Source organism: Podarcis liolepis (assembly GCF_965112155.1).
Source record: "Podarcis liolepis genome assembly, chromosome: 13".
Lineage (NCBI taxonomy): Eukaryota > Metazoa > Chordata > Lepidosauria > Squamata > Lacertidae > Podarcis > Podarcis liolepis.
Window position 1 is genome coordinate 45,326,316 of NC_139573.1, and position 20,529 is coordinate 45,346,844.

Below are 20,529 nucleotides of genomic sequence, written 5' to 3' on the forward strand. Positions count from 1 at the left end.
CCTTCCGGAAATACTACTAGACTTCTAACCACAAGGCTTCTCCTTGAAAGATCTCCGTCTGGGCCACAAGGACTGAAGTGAAGCATTTAACAAGTCTTCTGCTCCTTGTGCTCTGTCCAGGGTCCTGAAAAATCTGTCTAGGCTGCTTGGCATCTTGTCTTCCTACCCAACCCATGAGCGTGGTCTCTCCACAACATGCAATGAGTATTGGTGACAGTAGGACAGTAGGATCGGTATTAAGAACTGTCACTTGTTAAACAGCTTTTCAAACATCTGCAGGGGACCCAGATGTTTTCAGGGGTAGATCTGGTATAGTCCCACAACCTGATGAGAACGAACAGAGATCTGTGTTTTGCATGTGATGTGGCAATTTTTAAAAATATTTCACATTCTGTTTATATTTATTTCTTTATTTCTTTATTATTTCTTTATTTTTTTATTTCTTTATTTAGAAGAATTTATAAACCGCTTACGGGAGGGGGGGGGTTATTGGTTCGTTTTCCTTTTCCTTTTGTTTTATTATGCATTTTTATGTTGTGAACTGCCCTGTGGTCTTCAGTTGAAGGGCAGGATACAAATTTAACAAACAAACAAACAAACAAACAAACAAACAAACAAACAAACAGTAAGCAGTGTACACAAAAACATGATCGTGGTGCACTGACTCTAGAATACCTTCTCAAGGCAAGCCTGCCTGGTTCCAAGCCTGCTGTATTTTGGGCACCAGTTGAAGACTTTTAAAAATTAGCCCAATTATTCTAAATATTGCCATTATTCATATTTAAATATTGCTTAATGGCTGCTGCTCTATTATGTTTTATATAAGATATAATATATTATATTATTATATATAATATATTATATATATTATATAACTTATTTATAAGCCTTTCTGAGAGCTAAAGCAACGACATATAAATGCCTAAAATGACCATTGCTAACCAAGGACAGTTTGCCCTGATTTCTATCGTGGGCACAATGATTTTAAATTATGTTTGCCACATAACCAGATATTCCCTTCTGGAGGCAAATGACATCAGTAAAAAGAAGGTGGGGAATGTCTTATTTTTCCACTGTCCACCACTTATTATTATTTTTAATTCCAGTAATTAAATAATAATAATAATTTAGAAACCTCCTGTAACACTAAATCCTGAAACAAGAAGATACTGTATCTCAAGATGTTAAGAGGAAGATATCTTAAGCTACCGTCAGGAATTTGCACTTGTTCTCTATCAGGTTCAGCAACTGTGGGGTTCCTTTATCAACTTGTCCTATTTATAGAAGTGGCTAAAAATACTCCATTGTGATACAGGAGACGGGAAGGTATTGTGAGCTGTAATGGAAAGTATGCTTCAAGCTATGGAGTTAGTCCTTCTGGAAGGTTGCCAGCTGTGACTGTGTTTGTAGCAGAAGGGAAATACCAGCACGAATTTTCCATTCTCAAATGCACAGGAGGCAAATCTGCTTTGTTAGGAAGAGCAACCCAAGAAAGTAAGCATTTCTATGCTGTTAATCTGATGATCCAGTCAACATCAGTGAACACAATGCCAAACCTTTGCCGATGCACTAACTCTCACCGGATCCCAGTCAAAGTTCAGTTTTGTTCAGTAGCAACCCCAGAGCTACATCGAATAAAAGCTTACAAATACCAAGACAAACCACAAGCTACTGAACATAACTGAAATAATTTAAATTTAAATTATTTACCGTATTTTTCGCTCTATAAGATGCACCAGACCATAAGACGCACCTAGTTTTTGGAGGAGGAAAACAAGAAAAAAAAATATATTCTGAATCCCAGAAGCCAGAACAGCAAGAGGGATCGCTGCGCAGTGAAAGCAGCAATCCCTCTTGCTGTTCTGGCTTCTGGGATAGCTGCGCAGCCTGCATTCGCTCCATAAGACGCACACACATTTCCCCTTACCTTTTAGGAGGGAAAAAGTGAGTCTTATAGAGCAAAAAATACGGTATACCTTGCCATATCTGGCTGGGTCGTCCCAGCCACTCTAGGTGTCTTCCAACACATATAAAAACATAATGGCTGCCTTCAGATGTTTTGTTCTTTATCTCCTTGACATCTGATGGGTTTATTGCTATACAGAGCTGAATTGAAATGGAAAATGGAAATGCTATGGAATGTAGAATGTACAGTGGTTCCTCAGGTTAAGAACTTAATTCGTTCTGGAGGTCCGTTCTTAAGCTAAAACTGTTCTTAACCTGAGGCACCACTTTAGCTAATGGGGCCTCCTGCTGCCGACACACAATTTCTGTTCTCATCCTGAAGCAAAGTTCTTAACCCGAGGGACTATTTCTGGGTTAGTGGAGTCTGTAACCTGAAGCGTCTGTAACCTGAAGCGTCTGTAACCCGAGGTACCACTGTATACAGAAAATGAAAAATGGAATATATATAGCAATTAATACAAAATCAGGCAAGATATTATCAAATGATTATCAATTGAGTATGGTCTACATATGGATTAACAAATGGAATGTAATGACAAAGCAATAGGTCAAAGCCAGGGGTCAGCAACCTTTTTCAACCGTGGGCTGTCCCATGTGGTGGACCAGAGTATATTTTGGGGAAAAAATATGAACAAATTCCTATGTCCCACAAATAACCCAGAGATGCATTTTAAATAAAAGCACACATTCTACTCATGTAAAAACATGCTGATTCCTAGACAGTCCTAGGGCCGGGTTGAGAAGGCGGTTGTAGCTGTGAGAGACAGAATAACAACAGGAAAACCCCCAGAAACCCAGAAGACAAAAGTCAGAGATTCTGTCTCTCACAGCTACAATAAACCTACCATTAAAATTACGGACTGGTCATTTCTTCGTCAGAGGGCAAATGGGCAAATTTAGCAGGGGATCAAATACTTATTTCCCTCACTGTATGTTCAAGCAGAGAGAGACCGCCCCCCATTACGCCACCGTCGCAGGGGAGAGCAATGACAACCTCTAGGCGTACGGCCAAAGCCTCCCCTAAAAACAACCCCTTTAACGGGGAACCCTGGCATCGCCACCACAAAGAGGAGGGGCGTGGGTCACCGCTACACGCCCACCCCCATTGAGGGAAGATAGACTAAAGGATTCCGCCCAAGGCCTGATACCGCCAAAGTTGTGACGTTTTGCTACGGGAAAGCCAAACCTGCCAATGCAAGAGAATTCCTTTCTGGCCCTTCAACAGCGATCTTGACGTAGCAGCGCCCGCGTACCAACGGAGAAAAGGTTAACCTGCAAAAGAAGTCTTAACTGAGGGTGGGTAGGGTGGGAGAAGCTCTGGAGCCAACTGACGATTCCCAGGTAAGATCCTCCCTCTATTGTGTGGGCAGGTAGTCCCTCCCCCTACCTGGCCTGATCACCTTGACAACGCTTCCCCAGGCAGGATTGGGCAACTGGCTGAGGTAGGTGGAGACCTCCAGGTATCCCAACTGGGGGGAGGCGGAGCCAAGCCTGTGCTAATGGTGCCGCATAGGGTCCAGGGGGCTGCGTACAACCATGCAAAGGGCGCCCCCCATTTAATGTGGGGAGCGGTTACTGTAACTCCTTAAGGCCCAGTGGTTAAATGCACATTTTTGGCCTACTAGGTTGGCTGCCCGAATCTTGTGGAGAATAGAGAAAGAAGGAGGCGGCCTGACAGAGGGATGCTTGGTTTCCATTGACAACCTACAGAACCACGTGGATCACTTTGGAGACGAAGAGAAGAAGGAGATGAGGATTGACCTGGAGAGCTTCTTGGAGTTCTGGCCACCTGACAACAAGCAATTTGGCATGACGTACATCTCTCACATATTGGGTGTGGTATGTCTGCCTAGTGACCCAAGCCTGGACGAATAAAGGAAAAGCTACAGTAGTTAGATTGTGCTGCTCATCCCACCATTTAGTGCCACCTTATGTAGGCATAAGGAGGTTCTGCTGGAGCTTTTGCATGTGCTGATTCAGGTTATACAACAGAAGGGATCTAATGTGGGTTTTGTTTGGTTCTCAAGACCCCAGCTGACTAACCTTGCTTCAGATTTTGGAGTACTTGTAAGGCAAGAAAACCAGGCTTTCTTGTCCTCCTAGGTCTTCCCTGGTATTTAAACATCTTCTCTACTTTTTGAAGACCACTTATCTTGCAAGCTGGTTTTAACCCTATTGGTCTCTTTTTTTAACGATAGCTGGTCAGGGTTTTTTTAGCCCTCTGTTCTAAACCACTGAGCCTCTTGGGCTTGCCAATCAGAAGGTCGGCGGTTCGAATCCCCGCAACGGGGTGAGCTCCCATTGCTCAGCCCCAGCTCCTGCCAACCTAGCTGTTGTGCAAGTAGATAAATAGGTACCACTCCAGCGGGAAGATAAACAACGTTTCCATGCGCTGCTCTGGTTTCGGTGTTCTGTTGTGCCAGTCATGCTAGCCACATGGCCCGGAAAAACTTTCTGTGGACAAACTCTGGCTCCCTTGGCCTGTAAAGCGAGATGAGTGCCACAACCCCAGAGTCGTTCGCGACTGGACCTAACTGTCAGGGGTCCTTTACCTTTGCCTTTTTCATATGATGAGGCTGTTTTTGCTCTGGTTATTCTTTAAGTATGATGTAGTATTTTTTACATTGCATTAGTTTATATCATTCTGTGCTGGCCTCATCACTGGTATGCGACCTTTCCACAAAAAACTCATGCTCAAAGCTTGTAATGAGAATAACAGTAACACACTGTTAAACCTACCTATTGAATGTTGTGATGAGAGAATTTTGACTAACAAAGGCAATGAATGGATGAATGAATTAATTAACAGTCAAAGAGCAGATTTGCCAATGGGCAGCCTTAAAGCCCTACGCTAACCACAATTCACTATTAGCTGGTCCGCAGAAGCCTACCAAATTTTATTCAAGATGTAGAGAAAGAGTGTGCCTGTAGGAAAGAAAGGATTATTTCCCAAGATTGTACACATGTGAGAGGTTCCAGTATTAAACATACTGTTGGATTTTATATATAAAGGGTTGATTCTACTGCTAGTCATACTCATAGCAGACCCATCATCATCATTATTTACATTTCCTGGTATATACCGTTCTTCATAGGGACGTGGGTTAAACCACAGAGCCTAGGACTTGCTGATCAGAAGGTTGGCGTTTCAAATCCCCGCGATGGGGTGAGCTCCCGTTGCTCGGTCCCTGCTCCTGCCAACCTAGCAGTTCGAAAGCACATCAAAGTACAAGTAGATAAATAGGTACCGCTCTGGTGGGAAGGTAAACGGTGTTTCCGTGCGCTGCTCTGGTTCGCCAGAAGCGGCTTAGTCATGCTGGCCACATGACCCGGAAGCTGTACGCCGGCTCCCTTGGCCAATAAAGCGAGATGAGCGCCGCAACCCCAGAGTCGCGACTGGACCTAATGGTCAGGGGTCCCTTTACCTTTACCTTTACCGTTTTTCATCATACAATCTCTGGACGGTTCGCAGACCCTTCCCACAGACACATTTAAAATTTAAACACATTTAATCAGCCTGGTTGAAGAGGAACGCTTTCACCTGGCACCTAAAAATATATAATGAAGGTGCCAGATGAACCTCCCTGAGTTGAGCATTCCACAAACATAGTTTAGTAGACCTAAGTTAGTCATGCCCATTCATTTCAATGGGTCTCCTCTGAGTAGGAATAGCACTGGCTACTTGGAGATTTTGTTGCAGACCTTGTCCTTTGCTATGCTTTGGGGTTGCATGGCAAAATACTTCTGTCCTACCTCTCAAAAGGGACGTGGGTAGTGCTGTGTGTTAAACCACAGAGCCTAGGACTTGCCGATCAGAAGGTCGGTGGTTCGAATCCCCATGATGGGGTGAGCTCCCATTTCTCGGTCCCTGCTCCTGCCAACCTAGCAGTTCGAAAGTGTTGTGACGTGGGGGTTGTGATTTCAGCTCTCTTAACATAATATGCTGGAGACAGTTCTCTAGTAACACTTCTTTATTACAGCAAACAAGACTGAGACCTGAGGAGGGGAAAGCTACATTTATAGGGACAGGGGACTAGCTAAAAAGGATACATTTTGGAGGGAACAATATCAGGCAATCACAGTCCTGCCTTTTGGAGGAAACCAATAAGACAGAGGATCCAAATACAGCAGCTTAAATGAACCAATAGTAGCTGTACCCTCTGAAACCAAAAGGCAGTTACTTTACCCTAATGCAAATACAGACAATAATAATACAAATATAAAATCCTTTGACTCAATACACAACAGAAAGCACGTCAAAGTGCAAGTAGATAAATAGGTACCACTCTGGCGGGAAGGTAAACGGCATTTCCGTGCGCTGCTCTGGTTCGCCAGAAGCGGCTTAGTCATGCTGGCCACATGACCCGGAAGCTGTACGCCGGCTCCCTCGGCCAATAAAGCGAGATGAGCACCGCAACCCCAGAGTCATCCACGAATGGACCTAATGGTCGGGGATACCTTTATCTTTACCTTTACCTTTCAAAAACCATCCAGGAAATAGTCCTGAGAATACAGAACTTGGCTGCTCCTGTTCTGGAGATCCACAGATCCCCTAATCTGTCTTGCTCTTCTGTTTTGCGGAATAGATAAACTGCAATGGCTTCACTCTGAGTGATCAACGCGGGCTGCAGGCAGTTGGTGTAGGTATCTTCCCAAACCTTTGCCTGGTGAACCATGACTGTTGGCCCAACTGCACAGTCATCTTTAACAATGGCAAGTAAGTCATCTCCTTCTGCGCATCGATATGAGAAACTAAGCTTTTCAACTCAGGGGTTAAGATCACGTTTTCCAAAAGATTAATCTACTCTGAGCTGAGAGGTTGCCTGGCTCTGTTGATTCATGTTTTGGAGCTGCATGAAAATACGTTCTTGCGAGCGTTTCTGTTGGCTTCTAACATTTCATTGGGACCTAGTCACTGATAAAGATCCTATCAGTTCTTGGGCCAGTGGGGAGAAAACGTATTGGAAAATGGCAAATTTCCACAGCCCGTTGGAAAGTTCTCCTCTGAAAGTCCCATTAAAATGATTGGGAGCTGTATGTGAGCATTACTATATCGGTTGGGTTTGCGCCGAGAACATTGCTAAGGGTTGTGCTCAGAATGTGTGATTTTGACAACCCTGCAGAACCATCTTGGGTCTTGACAGATAAGTTAGGGGAGATGGATAATGCAGGAAGTTTAAGCGAACACCAGAATGAAGCTGCCAAATGTTGGTCTTCAACACATCGGCATATTTCCCCACAAATCCTTTTCGGTTCATTTCTAACACAATTAAGCAACTCTGTGCATGCATTTGTGGTTCTGCAGGCTTGTTGTCATGCAAACTGCATAGCTTTGCAAGATGGAAGCCCCTCTTCACCCCCCCCCACCCTAAAAGCAGACAGGTGGCACCAGCCTGGCTTTTAAAGAATCTGCAGCTGTAGTTAAAGGCATAGCTGAAATGTCTTTCCTCCAAAACCAAAAGCTGGTAACAGAAACTATGCATTTATCTGCCTGGCAGATAAGTGGTGCCATAATCAGAATATCCTCAGTAAGGAAGGAGATGGTTTATACCAACAGTCTGATCTACAACTACTTCTTCTTTTTTTTTACATTTTATCCTATTAGAGAAGTTTCAAAACAGTCAGACTAAAATATTGCGACAAAAGCACATCACAGTTTGAACAGAACAGAAACAGGAGAATGTAAGTCACAGGACAGATCTGATACCAACTAGTGCACGGGAAGTTGCTGGGCTAGGGAATTCATCTCATCCTTGTCATCACAGTATTGTTGGTTCTTCCCAAACAGCAAATTTATTTTAAAAAAACCTTCCCCCAAAGCAAGAGAGATCATCCACCAAGTAGCATCAAGGCACAGATCCTATGCTAAGCTTTCGAAGACCTAAGTAAACACTCAAGTAGTTGTTATGAAACAATCCATTAGCAGCCTGTTTAGTTTTTAAAGAGAGAGAGAAACTGTGGACTTGGCTATACAGCTGCAAATAAATGTTTAAAATGTATTCCAAAGTGCATTATACAAATGTGACACTAGATGGCGATGGCTAGGTATGACAAATTCAATACTTTTTTTCAAAACGTTATTTTAAAAAGCAACGTTTTACATATGTGTCTAGCTTCCCCCTGTGTTGAGAAGGGGCAATTTGGGGTGAAGAAGTGTGTAACCGTTCCTCTGTCTGTAGTTTCTCCAGTCCCAATGGCTCCCTCGCGGCTGCTCCCCCATTGAGAGGAAGGAAGCTTCCAAACGGGTCTTGAGAACAGCGCTCTCAGCCAGGCAGCTTAACGGCACAAATATGAAAAGCACACACAATTGTACAAAACATATAGGGAGGGCCACTGATAAAATCCATTAAGAGCCTGACAGAATGAAAAGTCTTTAGAGCCCATTTGCATAGCTGTCAACCGTCCCTTATTTGGCGGGAAACTCCCTTATCCCAGTGCCGTGTCCTGCTGCTGTCCCTTATTGATGATGTCCCTTAAATTTCCCGGGTTTCAAAGGAAGCAGCTCCTCTCCCTCCCTCCCTGCCGGCCAGGGAGGAGGGAGGCTCCAACTGTGTTGCTTGGCTGCTTGGCCCGCCCCCCTCCGGCCTCCTCTCACCAGCCTCGGCCCCCGGGAGCCCCTCCCCGCCGGGACTGGTGGGAGCCTCAGGCTCTCTCGCTGCCATCCTCCTTGTGGCCGCCGGACTGAGCTTCTCTGCCTGGGGTCTCTGGATGAGATGGGCAGCCTGGTGCAGCCTATGAATTGCTGAGGAGCCTTGAGAGGAAAGCAGTTCAGAGAAAGGAGGCGGAGGCGGAGGTGCGGGCAGGTGTTCCAAGGGCTAACCATAGAGGGGGAAACGGAGGAAGGGCCGCAAGTGCTTCTCCCATAGATTTGTAGTGGTAGACTAGCATAGATGGTCTGATCTGCAGGTTTAATTCGGGCACTATTCCCCCCCCCCTCCTCCCGCCCTGCCTGATGGAACTGAGAGCTGCAGATGGAGCACGAGAGAAAAGATACAAAACTGCAGCAGCATCTTCGTAGCTTGGACTTCGTTTTGCGTGAAAAGTCGTTGCTGCTTGTAGTTATTTAATTGCAGTGTTTCCTCAGCTGGTGTCTTGAGCAGGAACCTCTGGAAATGAAGGGCTAAAAACCGGCACTGCTCTCCAAAATTATCTGGTCCCTTTTAACTTCGTACTTCAGCTGGTTGACTAAAATCCCTTATTTTGGCTGCTGATCCCTTATTTTCGAGGCTGCTGGTCCCTTATTTTCCAATCTGTAAGTTGACAGCTATGCCCATTTGAAGGCTGCAGGAAAGGGGTGGCAATTCCGTCGCCTGCCGATAGCCTCGTAAAGTCATGGAGGAGAGTGTTGTGGCTTAGGACTCCAACTTGCAATTTGATATGCTACCTTCACTGCTGCCTCTGATCTCTACCTTGGCCCTCGAAAGCTGTACGCTAGCATTTGATGTACTAAATGTATGGATTCAATTTGCTTTTCTTTCTTTATTTCTTTAGCTTGTTTACCTCTGTCAAACTGCAGATGTCTGTTTCTTTCTTTCAGTCATCAGGCTGTAAGATCATTGTTCCACACCCAGATGAGGTGGGTTGGCCTTGATACCATAATATTCCCCCCTTTCACTGCTATCCCGCTCGAACACCCCCCCATACCGACCCCAAAGTCCCACAGGCAGTAATAACCAAGTTATAAAGATGACTTTGTTTTTACTCTTTCTACCCACCTCTATGCAAAGTCCCACTAAACCCAACCCTTCATTTTGTAATCCCTGCATTTGTAGAGTCTTTCTTTAAAAAAGTAGTCATTATGACAATAATTCCCCCTCTCCTCTCACAAACTTCCCCATGCCTCTTAATGCCTGCTCCAATTTATTTTTCTCTCCAATTCTTTCATTGGCAATGATAGCATGAGAATTTCTAACGATGGTAACCGTAGTAGATCCAGTAGATCTTTTATTACAAGAGCAAATAACGTGGCATTGTCTGATACTCTGATTTTGGCTGCATTGACAAACACTTTCGGGCCCCTGTTTAGAATCACAAAACCTTAAAAGCGATTAAAATGGCAAAAGCCACAGGTGTTTACAATATCAGTTTAGCTAGTTCTAGGCCGCAAGGCGACACCTGTTTCTGCTGAGGTCTTCCAAGCAAAGATCAGCCCTCTTGGTGGATCCTCTTTCTTCATGTGGGAATGAGTAGATGTAGATCCCATGGGGACAATCCAGCCAAAGTTAAGTACTTAAAATATATATGTCTAATTTTACGTATTAACTTAATAACACAATAAATGCTAAATTTCATTCATTTCAATGGAAGAGAGTTGAGCACATGGCGTCTTGGACTGGCTAGATGCAGAGGAACGGTGGAAGGAACCAGCTGGGGAACACCCAAGGGAAGAAAGCTCAGAGAGTGGGGATTGGTGGTGGGACAGGGATGGGTGATCAGAGGGAGAAGTGGGAGCAGATTTGGAGGAGGAGGTGTCAGAAGATGAAGAGGCAACAGGGCTTAGTGAGCAGGAAGAGGCTGTGGCAGAGCACAGTTCAGACTCCGAGGCAGAAGCAGAGGCTGGGGAGGAAGAGGGCAGGGTGCTGAAGAAGTGAGGGTGTCTCCTCCTGCTACAGTGTCCAGCTCCTCTCCACCTTGTCTCCCAGAACATGGAGAGGGGTGGAGAGGGCAGAGCGAAGAGAGAGAAGGCAAAGGATCTTCAGTCCTTGAAGCTTCTTCATTGGGGGCAAAACCTACAGGCTGTGCTCATAAGCCTTGAGCTGTTTTGTTTCTTTGAATAAAGATTTAACTTCATTGACACCTTGTGAGCTATTGCTTGACCTGTCCCTGACTCCTTCCTTGACACCTGGTGAACTCTCCCTATTGAAATCAATGTGTGATCTTCTTCTTTTAATCCTTTGCCATTCCTTTCATATTACAATTTTCTGGTGTGCTCACCCTTGCCACTGGCTCCCTTAGTAATGATAACAAAAATCAATAAACCTAAGTACCTCAGTGAAGAAGGGCTTGCCAATCAGAAGGTCGGTGGTTCGAATCCCCATGACGGGGTGAGCTCCCATTGCTCGGTCCCAGCTCCTGCCAACCTGGCAGTTCGAAAGCACGTCAAAGTGCAAGTAGATAAATAGGTACCGCTCCGGCGGGAAGGTAAACGGCGTTTCCATGAACTGCTCTGGTTCGCCAGAAGCAGCTTAGTCATGCTGGCCACATGACCTGGAAGCTGTCTATGGACAAACGCCAGCTCCCTCGGCCTATAAAGCAAGACGAGCGCTGCAACCCCAGAGTCGTTTGCGACCGGACTTAACAGTCAGGGGTCTCTTTACTTTTACCTCGGTGAAGAGGGAGGGAATGGCTGGCAAGAGATCGGGTACTCAATCAATTACAAGCAGCTTAAAAACACATGCTTAGAAGGGCGAAGTCCTCTGGGCAGGCTGGTCCATGTGCTTTGGAGTGTGGAAGCAAGCACATCAACCTCCTGTCACTGGTTACCTCCTCCCTTTGCAATGAGGGGAGAGCTGTGAAAACTGTAAGGGTTATTCCAAGCATTCCTGGTGGTCAGGGCCTGTCCAAGACATTTTGGAACCACAAAATGGTATCCCTACGCCCCACCAGGGAAGAAGGGATGGGTGAAGTTCTGCACTGGGGACAAGCAGGGGAATCAAATCAATCTTACCAGATGGTTGAAGTGGGAATCCAAGGCTGTTGGTGGTGGGCAGTGGGGAGGATCCTGCTCCCAGTTATGCCTAAGGATGGGAGGAGACCAGCAGTGCCTCCTCTTTGCCCGTGGGGGGCGCTACCAAGGAGGTGGCAGGTCATGCCTCCAAGCAGTGCCCCACAGCTGCCCGAGTTGGTTGGCTCATCTTGGGTCATGGGTGCAAAGTAGGCTCCAATGATTTACAAGGGAAACGGTTGCTTGCATGTCTCTAGATAGAATAGCTGGTTGTATATTTTTAAAAAGGCCTTTGTTGGGAGATGTTGCATGCTTGAAACTTAAGTCTCCACAACTAACACATTGTTGTCTTTTTAAACCTGTGTGGATCTAATTATGAACATGGTTAATGTGGCATGTAAAGGAACATCCTTAAAAAAAAAAAGAGAGTGGTGCTTTCAATTGAAAAGTTGTGATTGAATTTGAGTGCACTGTGGCAGATGTTTGCTATTGGTCACTGCAAATCAGGGCTGGGGAACGCCATCATCCTTGACCATTAGCTAGTCTGGCTAAGACTGATGGGAGTTGGCGTTCAACATCTGGAAATCCACAAGTTCCTTGGTCCTGCAGCAAAGAGCAAGCACTCATAAATATGTATTCTTCATCTCCTGACAAATCTAGGGTCCTAATGAACTCTTATGTAGTAGCACTGTTGAAACTAAACAGCTGTGGACCTGGTCAAGGAAGTTTGTGCGGGCCTTTCTGAGCTTTTCAAGAAAGAGCAGGTTATATATGCCTAAAATAAATGAATTTTTAAAAAATTAAACAACTCTTGTGGTACCTGAAAGTCTAGCACATTTACCATGGCATAAGCTTCTGTGGTCTCTGTTCCACAATAATAAAATTGCCATAATAAATGTGTCGGTCTTTAACTTGCCAAAGACTCTTTATTTGCGGCAACAGACTAACATGGCTACCCCTCTGGAAATTAAGGGGAAAGGTGGGGGAAACTGAAAGATCTTTACATGCAACATGCTAAGAACATGCGGCTGAAAATTTTTGATACCATTCTGCAATCTGGGGAGTCCCAAAGCCTATTTAAGCAGCCCTATTGAAATGATGTGGGTGGCACTGTGGGTTAAACCACAGAGCCTAGGACTTGCCGATCAACAGGGTGGCGGTTCGAATCCCCATGACGGGGTGAGCTCCCGTTGCTTGGTCCCAGCTCCTGCCCACCTAGCAGTTCGAAAGCAGTTTGAAACTCTGGCGGGAAGGTAAACAGTGTTTCCATGCGCTGCCCTGGTTCGCTGAAGCGGTTTAGTCCTGCTGGCCATGACCCGGAAGCTGTCTGTGGACAAATGCCAGCTCCCTCGGCCTATAGAGCGAGATGAGCGCCGCAGCCCCAGAGTCATTTGTGACTGGACCTAACGGTCAGGGGTACCGTTACCTTTTATGCAGGTAGCCAAATATAGCCTTCTGTCATGCAGGATTTGTGTTACCTTGGTACAGGGTTTTGGTTGTGTGGAAAGGACGCACAGCTCTGGGAAGGAATCCTTTCGTCCTAGGCATCGTGGGTGGTGGTGGGTCGCTCCTGATATTATTATTACTGGAAAGCTACACAGACAAGTCTCTGGTGTTTATCTTTGCTTGTTTGACACCAGGATCGAGTTGCGTGCTCTGGGTAAGATCTCCGTCGGGGAAGAGCTGACTGTTTCCTATGTAGATTTCCTCAATGTTAGTGAAGACAGAAAGCAGCAGCTGAAGAAGCAGTATTATTTTGACTGCACCTGTGAGCATTGCCAAAAAGGAATCAAAGACGACCTGATGACGGCTGTGAAAGAGGGGAATGAAAAGGTATGAGACTGAACTTGAACGAGTTCCTTCTACTTGGACTACTGCAATGTGCTCTATGTGGGGTTACCTTCGAAGGTGACCCAGAAACTACAACTAGTCCAGAATGCGGCAGCTAGACTGGTGACTGGGAGTGGCCGCCGAGACCACATAACACCAGTCTTGAAAGACCTACATTGGCTCCCAGTACGTTTCCGAGCACAATTCAAAGTCTTGGTGCTGACCTTTAAAGCCCTAAACGGCCTCGGTCCTGTCTACCTGAAGGAGCGTCTCCACCCCCATCGTTCAGCCCGGACGCTGAGGTCCAGCTCCGAGGGCTCTCTGGCAGTTCCCTCATTGCAAGAAGCCAAGTCACAGGGAACCAGGCAGAGGGCCTTCTCGGTAGCGGCACCCGCCCTGTGGAACGCCCTCCCACCAGATGTCAACAACTACCAGACTTTTAGAAGACATCTGAAGCCAGCCCTGTTTAGGGAAGCTTTTAATGTTCGATTTATTACGGTATTTTAATATTTTGCTGAAAGCCGTCCAGAGTGGCTGGGGAAGCCCAGCCAGATGGGCGGGGTATAAATAATAAATTATGATTATATTATTATAAAATGAATTTCTGAGCTCTGGCTGGTATACACAATCAGGAATGTAATTGATCCTGGATTTTGCTAATGAAAAGATAATTGGGTTGCCAGCTGGGCAGTTTTGGAAAATTCTGACAGGAAGAGCTAAAGAAGCACATTTGAATCGTTTCCCCTTGCCTCTTGCAGCCGTCCAAGGAAGTGGTGAAAGACGTCATCCAGTTCTCCAAGGAAACCCTGGAAAAGATTGATGAGGCTCGTACCGAAGGGATATACCACCAAGTGAGTCACAGAAGGCTTGGTCCTCTGCTTATTAATGTGTTGAGGAAACCCAGACAATAACATCTCACGTCTACATTATTTTATCACTAGGGACATGGTGGGAGAAAATTATTGTCATGATCCCCATCTGCCTGCCCAAAAGAAGGCTCTGAGTGATTGGGAAGAACAATGATAAAATACATGAAAATAGTTCCTTCCCTTAACTTAACAGAAACATTTAGCTGCCAAGCAAAGTTTAAGGTTTTACCATTTGTGTATAAAGCCCTAAACAGCCTAGGTCCTTTTTTACCTGAAAGGATGCCTCCCCCTAGGAACCTTGTACCTACGGGACTGCCCCTCCTGGTATACCCTGAGGAGGACCTTAAGGTCCATAAATAGCAACACCCTAGTGGTCCCGGGCCCTAAGGAAGTCAGATTAGCCTCAACCAGGGCCTTTTCAATTCTCTGTCTCTGCAGGATCTGATTTCTTTCTGCAGGGCCTGTAAGACAGAGTTGTTCCACCTGGCCTTTGGCTTGGAATCAGCCTGATCCCCTTTCCTTTACCTTCTGTGGTGGAACCTCTATTTGGGGACTTCCCTGGCTTTTTTCTGGCCCACGTAGGACCAGTCTGGATAGTTGGCCTTGATGGAGATTTGACGATTTCTCCCCCCAAACAGTTTTTGAGCTGGGCTTCCACTGAAATGAGGCTGCATTTTAAGTTGTATTTTAATCCTGTTTTTAAGTCGTATTTTAATCAATGGTTTTTATACCTGATGTTAGCCACCCTGAGCCTGGTCTTGATGATGATGATGATTATCATCCAACTCAGGTGGTTAAGTGGTGTCCTCTTGTGGGTACCACATACTCCAGGAATTTGTTTAATGAGTACCTGGGACTTTTAGTTACAGATAGGTAGCCGTGTTGGTCTGCCATAGTAAAATAAAAAAAATCCTTCCAGTAGCACCTTAAAGACCAACTAAGTTAGTTCTTGGTATGAGCTTTCGTGTGCATGCACACTTCTTCAGATACACTGAAACAGAAGTTGCCAGATCCTTCTATATAGTGAGAAGGTGGGGAGGGGTATTACTCAGAAGGGTGGTGGGAATGGGAGATTGGCAGATAGCTGAGATGAGCCTGTTGACGACTGTAATAGGTCTTACAGGAAAAGGCAAGGGGTGAGAAGGTGAGAAATGGCTTAGTCATGCATAATGAGATAAGAATCCAATGTCTCTGTTCAGACCAGGTCTCTCCATGGTTTTAAGTTTGGTAATGAGTTGCAATTCAGCAGCTTCTCTTTCCAGTCTATTTCTGAAATTCCTTTGTAGTAAAACAGCTACTTTGAGATCTTGTATAGAATGTCCTGGGAGATTGAAGTGTTCTCCTACTGGTTTCTCTGTTTTGTGATTCTTGATGTCAGATTTATGTCCGTTTATTCTTTGGCGTAAGGTTTGGCCTGTTTGTCCAATATAGAGAGCTGAAGGACACTGTTGGCATTTGATGGCCATCAAATGTATGCCATCATTTGTATGCCATCAAATGCCAACAGTGTCCTTCAGCTCTCTATTGCATTCATTAAGAGTCGTCAACAGGCTCATCTCAGCTATCTGCCAATCACCCATTCCCACCACCCTTCTGAGTAATACCCCTCCCCACCTTCTCACTATATAGAAGGATCTGGCAACTTCTGTTTCAGTGTATCTGAAGAAGTGTGCATGCACACGAAAGCTCATACCAAGAACTAACTTAGTTGGTCTTTAAGGTGCTACTGGAAGGATTTTTTTTATTGGGACTTTTAGTGTGAGGGTTGAGAGCAGGATGGGGGACCACATTACCCCAGAAGGAGCACGGTGTGTCCCCCACCAGCGGCACTACCCTACCCCTAACACACCAAACACCCCATTCCCCAAACATGATATTGTGCTAGCTGACAAAGACTGGAAAGGAATAGCTATCCTCTTGGGAAACAAAATATCATTTTGGATATGTGTGTTAAGCGGGTACCGAAACCGGTCGTTTATGTCCCAACTCCCTTGTAAAACATCATGTCTCCAGAGCTATGTACTGCAGAGGCAGATTTGTTCTGCCACAAGTGTACCTCTTTCTATGATGTTCCTTGCCCTGTGTGGTTTGTCCTAGGTTGTGAAGCTGTGTCGTGAGTGCCTGGACAAGCAGGACCCAGTGCTGGGAGACACAAACCTTTACCTACTCCGGATCCTCAGCATCATGTCGGAAGTTCTCTCTTACCTCCAGCTCTTCGACGAGGCAGCTGGTTATTCAAAAAGAATGGTGGACGGTTACATGTATGTATCGACATTTTATTCATTTATTTGGAATATCTCTAGGCTGCTAAAAGTTACCGAATATTGCAGCAGAGTACAGCCGCAATAAAAATGCAACAAATAAAAATGATTTTGAAACAGTTTTCCAAAATGAAACATTATGCTGACTGCAAGCCAACTCATCTTTCTGTAACAATAGGGACCCCTGACCATTAGGTCTAGTCCTGACCGACTCTGGGGTTGCGGCGCTCATCTTGCTTTATTGGCCAAGGGAGCCGGCGTACAGCTTCCGCGTCATGTGGCCAGCATGACTAAGCCGCTTCTGGCGAACCAGAGCAGCGCACGGAAATGCCGTTTACCTTCCCGCCGGAGTGGTACCTATTTATCTATTTGCACTTTGATGTGCTTTCAAACTGCTAGGTTGGCAGGGCTCACCCCGTCGCGGGGATTTGAACTGCCGATCTTCTGATCGGCAAGTCCTAGGCTCTGTGGTTTAACCCACAGCGCCACCCGCACCTGTAACAATAGGGGAGCTTTAAAGCATCCAGTGAAAGCTGTACAATGTCATAACCTGCTTAGGTTCACCTGGCAGTGCCATCCTTTCTCTGCTCTTCCGTAACTTATTTGCATATATGAACAATGCAGTTAATATATTCCTTGTTGCCAGTGCAGTGGACACTCGGGTTGCGAACATGATCTATGCGGGATGTATGTTCGCAACCTACAGCGTTCGCAACCTGCAGCGGCACATCTGCGCACGCAGGGGTTGCAATTCGGCACTTCTGCACATGCACAAAGTGCGATTTAGCGCTTCTCCGACTGCCGAAACCCGGAAGTAACCCATTCTGGTACTTCCGGGTTTCGGTGCAACCTGAAGCGTCTGTAACCCAAGGTATGGCTTTAATGCTTCTTTTTATGATGCTACCAAAATGTCCATCATCAGGTCAAGTACGTGTTTTTTTCCAAGCACCTCTCTTTTGGGCATGAACTGAGTAGGTGCGCAATTCATAGCGATCTATTCCTCTTTTACCCGGGCTCCCCTGTTGGTGCAGTTTGGACCGAGGGCTGGCAGCAAAGCTGTCCGCAAGTGAAGAAATGGAGTCAGTTCAGTGGAAGGGACAGGGGAGGCACCAGTGCTATGGGGGCCAGCGACGGAGCAAGCCGATTGGGCACCTGGGGCATGTGCCCTGTCCCCAGGGGTGGGGCCAGCTGCCCGTGGGGTGGGGCAGGACGTTCTGCAGGGCCTCTGAGGAGTCTGCCTGCCTCCTCCCACTCAGCTGCCCTACAGCTGAGGGGGAGGCTGTGGGCAGATGAAGCCACCGCGTCACTTCCAGGAGAGACATGTGGCTCAGGCGCGCTACAGGCCCCGCAGTGAGTACTGCCTGACATTTTGTCACCCCCTCAGTGGTGACACCTGGGGTGGACCGCCCCCCTCTTCCTCTGCCCCTGATGGGGGCTAAATCTCCCCCATGCCCCTGGTGTATTCAGAGTCTGGGGCAAGAGGCAGGCTCCCACCCCCTTCCTACGGCATCCTAGATTGTAACTGTTTACTAGTCCCTTAGCACTTACTGGGAGCCATAGAGAATAAAGTCTATCGCTGTCTGCACCACCCAATCCTTGATCACCACCATCCAATCCAACCTTTATGTGGTCATGTGCGAAATCCCTGGCAACTAGCTGCTTGTCTTGTCCTGTATGTTTCCAAGCACAATTCAAAGTGTTGGTGCCGACCTTTAAAACCCTAAACGGCCTCAGTCCAGTATACCTGAAGGAGCATCTCCACCCCCATCGTTCTACCTGGACACTGAGGTCCAGCGCCGAGGGCCTTCTGGTGGTTCCCTCACTGCGAGAAGCCAAGTTACAGGGAACCAGGCAAAGGGCCTTCTCGGTGGTGGCACCTGCCCTGTGGAACGCCCTCCCACCAGATGTCAAAGAGAAAAATGACTACCAAGCTTTTAGAAGACATCTGAAGGCAACCCTGTTTAGGGAAGCTTTTAATATTCAATAGGTTATTGTATTTTAGTGTTTTGTTGGACGACACCCAGAGTGGCTGGGGAAGCCCAGCCAGATGGGCAGGTTATAAAAAAATTATTATTATTATTATGCATCCCAAAGATCCATGAAATTACATTGGCAGGATCCAAGGGGCTCCAGGCTTTCACCCTCCCATAACCGTTTACCCCACCTTAAGCTTAGTATGTTCGCTTTTTGAACACCTATTTTTGAACACCTATCCATCCGTTCAGCTTGTGCCTCCAACCATTCAACATCACAGTTTCCAAGACATGGTCCAAAGGCACAGTAGCAATGGTTGTGTAGTCCCAGAGACCTAGCATAACTTTCCATCCATTATGGAGGCTGTAGTGATTGGTGGAAGGAAGAATGGAGTCAAACCTCCTTCTTTGGACTGAGCCCTCCATGAAGCAAATCACCACATCTCCAACAAGCTGGAAACCCAAGCAAGAATCAATATATATGCCCCAGCACCGATTTGCAAATGTCAAGTGGCTTCCTTGTGTATTTCCCCTAGGAAACTCTACCACCCAAACAACGCACAGCTAGGGATGGCCCTCATGAGAGCTGGAGTGACTCAGTGGCATGCTGGCCTCATTGAAGCAGGCCATGGGATGATTTGCAAAGCCTACGCGATTCTTCTGGTGACCCATGGCTCCACCCACCCAATTACCAAAGATTTGGAGGTAAGTGACTCGTGGTATTGTGAGGCTCCAGGAACGTAGAGTGGTACCTCTAGTTACAAACTTGATTCGTTCCAGAGGTCTGTTCTTAACCTGAAACTGTTCTTAACCAGAGGCGTGCTTTCGCTAATGGGGCCTCCGGTGCACGATTTCCGTTTGCACCCTGGGGCAAAGTTCTCAACTCGAGTTAATTGTACAGTGGTGCCTTGGGGTACATACGCTTCAGGTTACAGACTCCGCTAACCCAGAAATAGTGCTTCAGGTTAAGAACTTTGCTTCAGGATGAGAACAGAAATTGTGCGGCAGCAGCAGTGGGAGGCCCCATTAGCTAAAGTGGTGCTTCAGGTTAAGAACAGTTTCAGGTTAAGAACGGACCTTCGGAACAAATTAAGTTCTTAACTTGAGGTACCACTGTATTCCCAAATTGGAGAGGGGAGAAGTCTGTGTGGATGGAGGGGGGAAGGAAAGCTGAGAGAGAGAGAGACAGACAGACGGAGACTCTCAAGAAATTAGCTTTGTGTCTCATTTTCTCCATCCTTTCAGGCCATGCGCGTTCAGTCAGAGATGGAGCTGCGCATGTTCCAAGAGAATGAGTTTATGTACTACAAGATGCGAGAGGCAGCTCTTCAGAACCAAACAATCCAGGTCATGCCTGAGCCCGCCGCCAACGAGATTTCACCTGGCATCTTCCAGAAGAAATAAGAATGGGATTGTTGGCTAGGCTGGAGGTGTCTTGTTGAATCCCGACAGCTGGTGCAAATCAGCCATTTTGGTTCTGAACAGGAAGGAAGTGCCAAGGAAAGTGGGGGTTTGGTTCTGAATGTCCAGCTCTCCTGAGGACAGCACCAGAGAGACATGCTTTTTCTACATGCCCACCATGTTGAGTTAGAAACATTTCACAGGAGGAGTCAAAGCCTACATTCACTGATTTCAATGATCAATAAAGTCAACACTTGTTTCATTCAGTTGTGTTTGTCTTACTTTTGGAAGAACATCACTTTGCCACAGTTTGTACATCCATCTCAAATGGAGGTTACATTTATATTATTCCTTAAAAAGGATTTGAGTGTTAAGATGTTGCCTTAAGTGTGTCCCAAGTAAGGTCAAGGTAAAGGGACCCCTGACCATTAGGTCCAATCATGACCGACTCTGGGGTTGCGGCGCTCATCTCGCTTTATGGGCTGAGGGAGCCGGCGTACAGCTTCCAGGTCATGTGGCCAGCAGGACTAAGCCGCTTCTGGCGAACCAGAGCAGCGCACGGAAAC

The 20,529-nt window shown here is 46.3% G+C and overlaps 1 protein-coding gene across 2 annotated transcripts in view; it reads left to right on the forward strand.

Annotated features, from left to right (window-relative positions):
- Window positions 1–20,156, forward strand: part of SMYD1 (SET and MYND domain containing 1) — a 44,452-nt gene extending 24,296 nt beyond the window's left edge. The window contains exons 3-10 of one of the 2 annotated variants that reach the window (XM_083469976.1): window positions 3,591–3,804; window positions 6,552–6,682; window positions 9,503–9,541; window positions 13,270–13,462; window positions 14,218–14,310; window positions 16,426–16,589; window positions 19,099–19,267; window positions 19,808–20,156. In XM_083469976.1, coding sequence (XP_083326102.1) covers window positions 3,591–3,804; window positions 6,552–6,682; window positions 9,503–9,541; window positions 13,270–13,462; window positions 14,218–14,310; window positions 16,426–16,589; window positions 19,099–19,267; window positions 19,808–19,966 — 1,162 coding nt within the window. In that variant the 3' untranslated portion in view covers window positions 19,967–20,156. The remainder of the gene's footprint in view (window positions 1–3,590; window positions 3,805–6,551; window positions 6,683–9,502; window positions 9,542–13,269; window positions 13,463–14,217; window positions 14,311–16,425; window positions 16,590–19,098; window positions 19,268–19,807) is intronic. The other variant, XM_083469977.1, reaches the window with a different exon arrangement.
- Window positions 20,157–20,529: the final 373 nt, after the last annotated feature.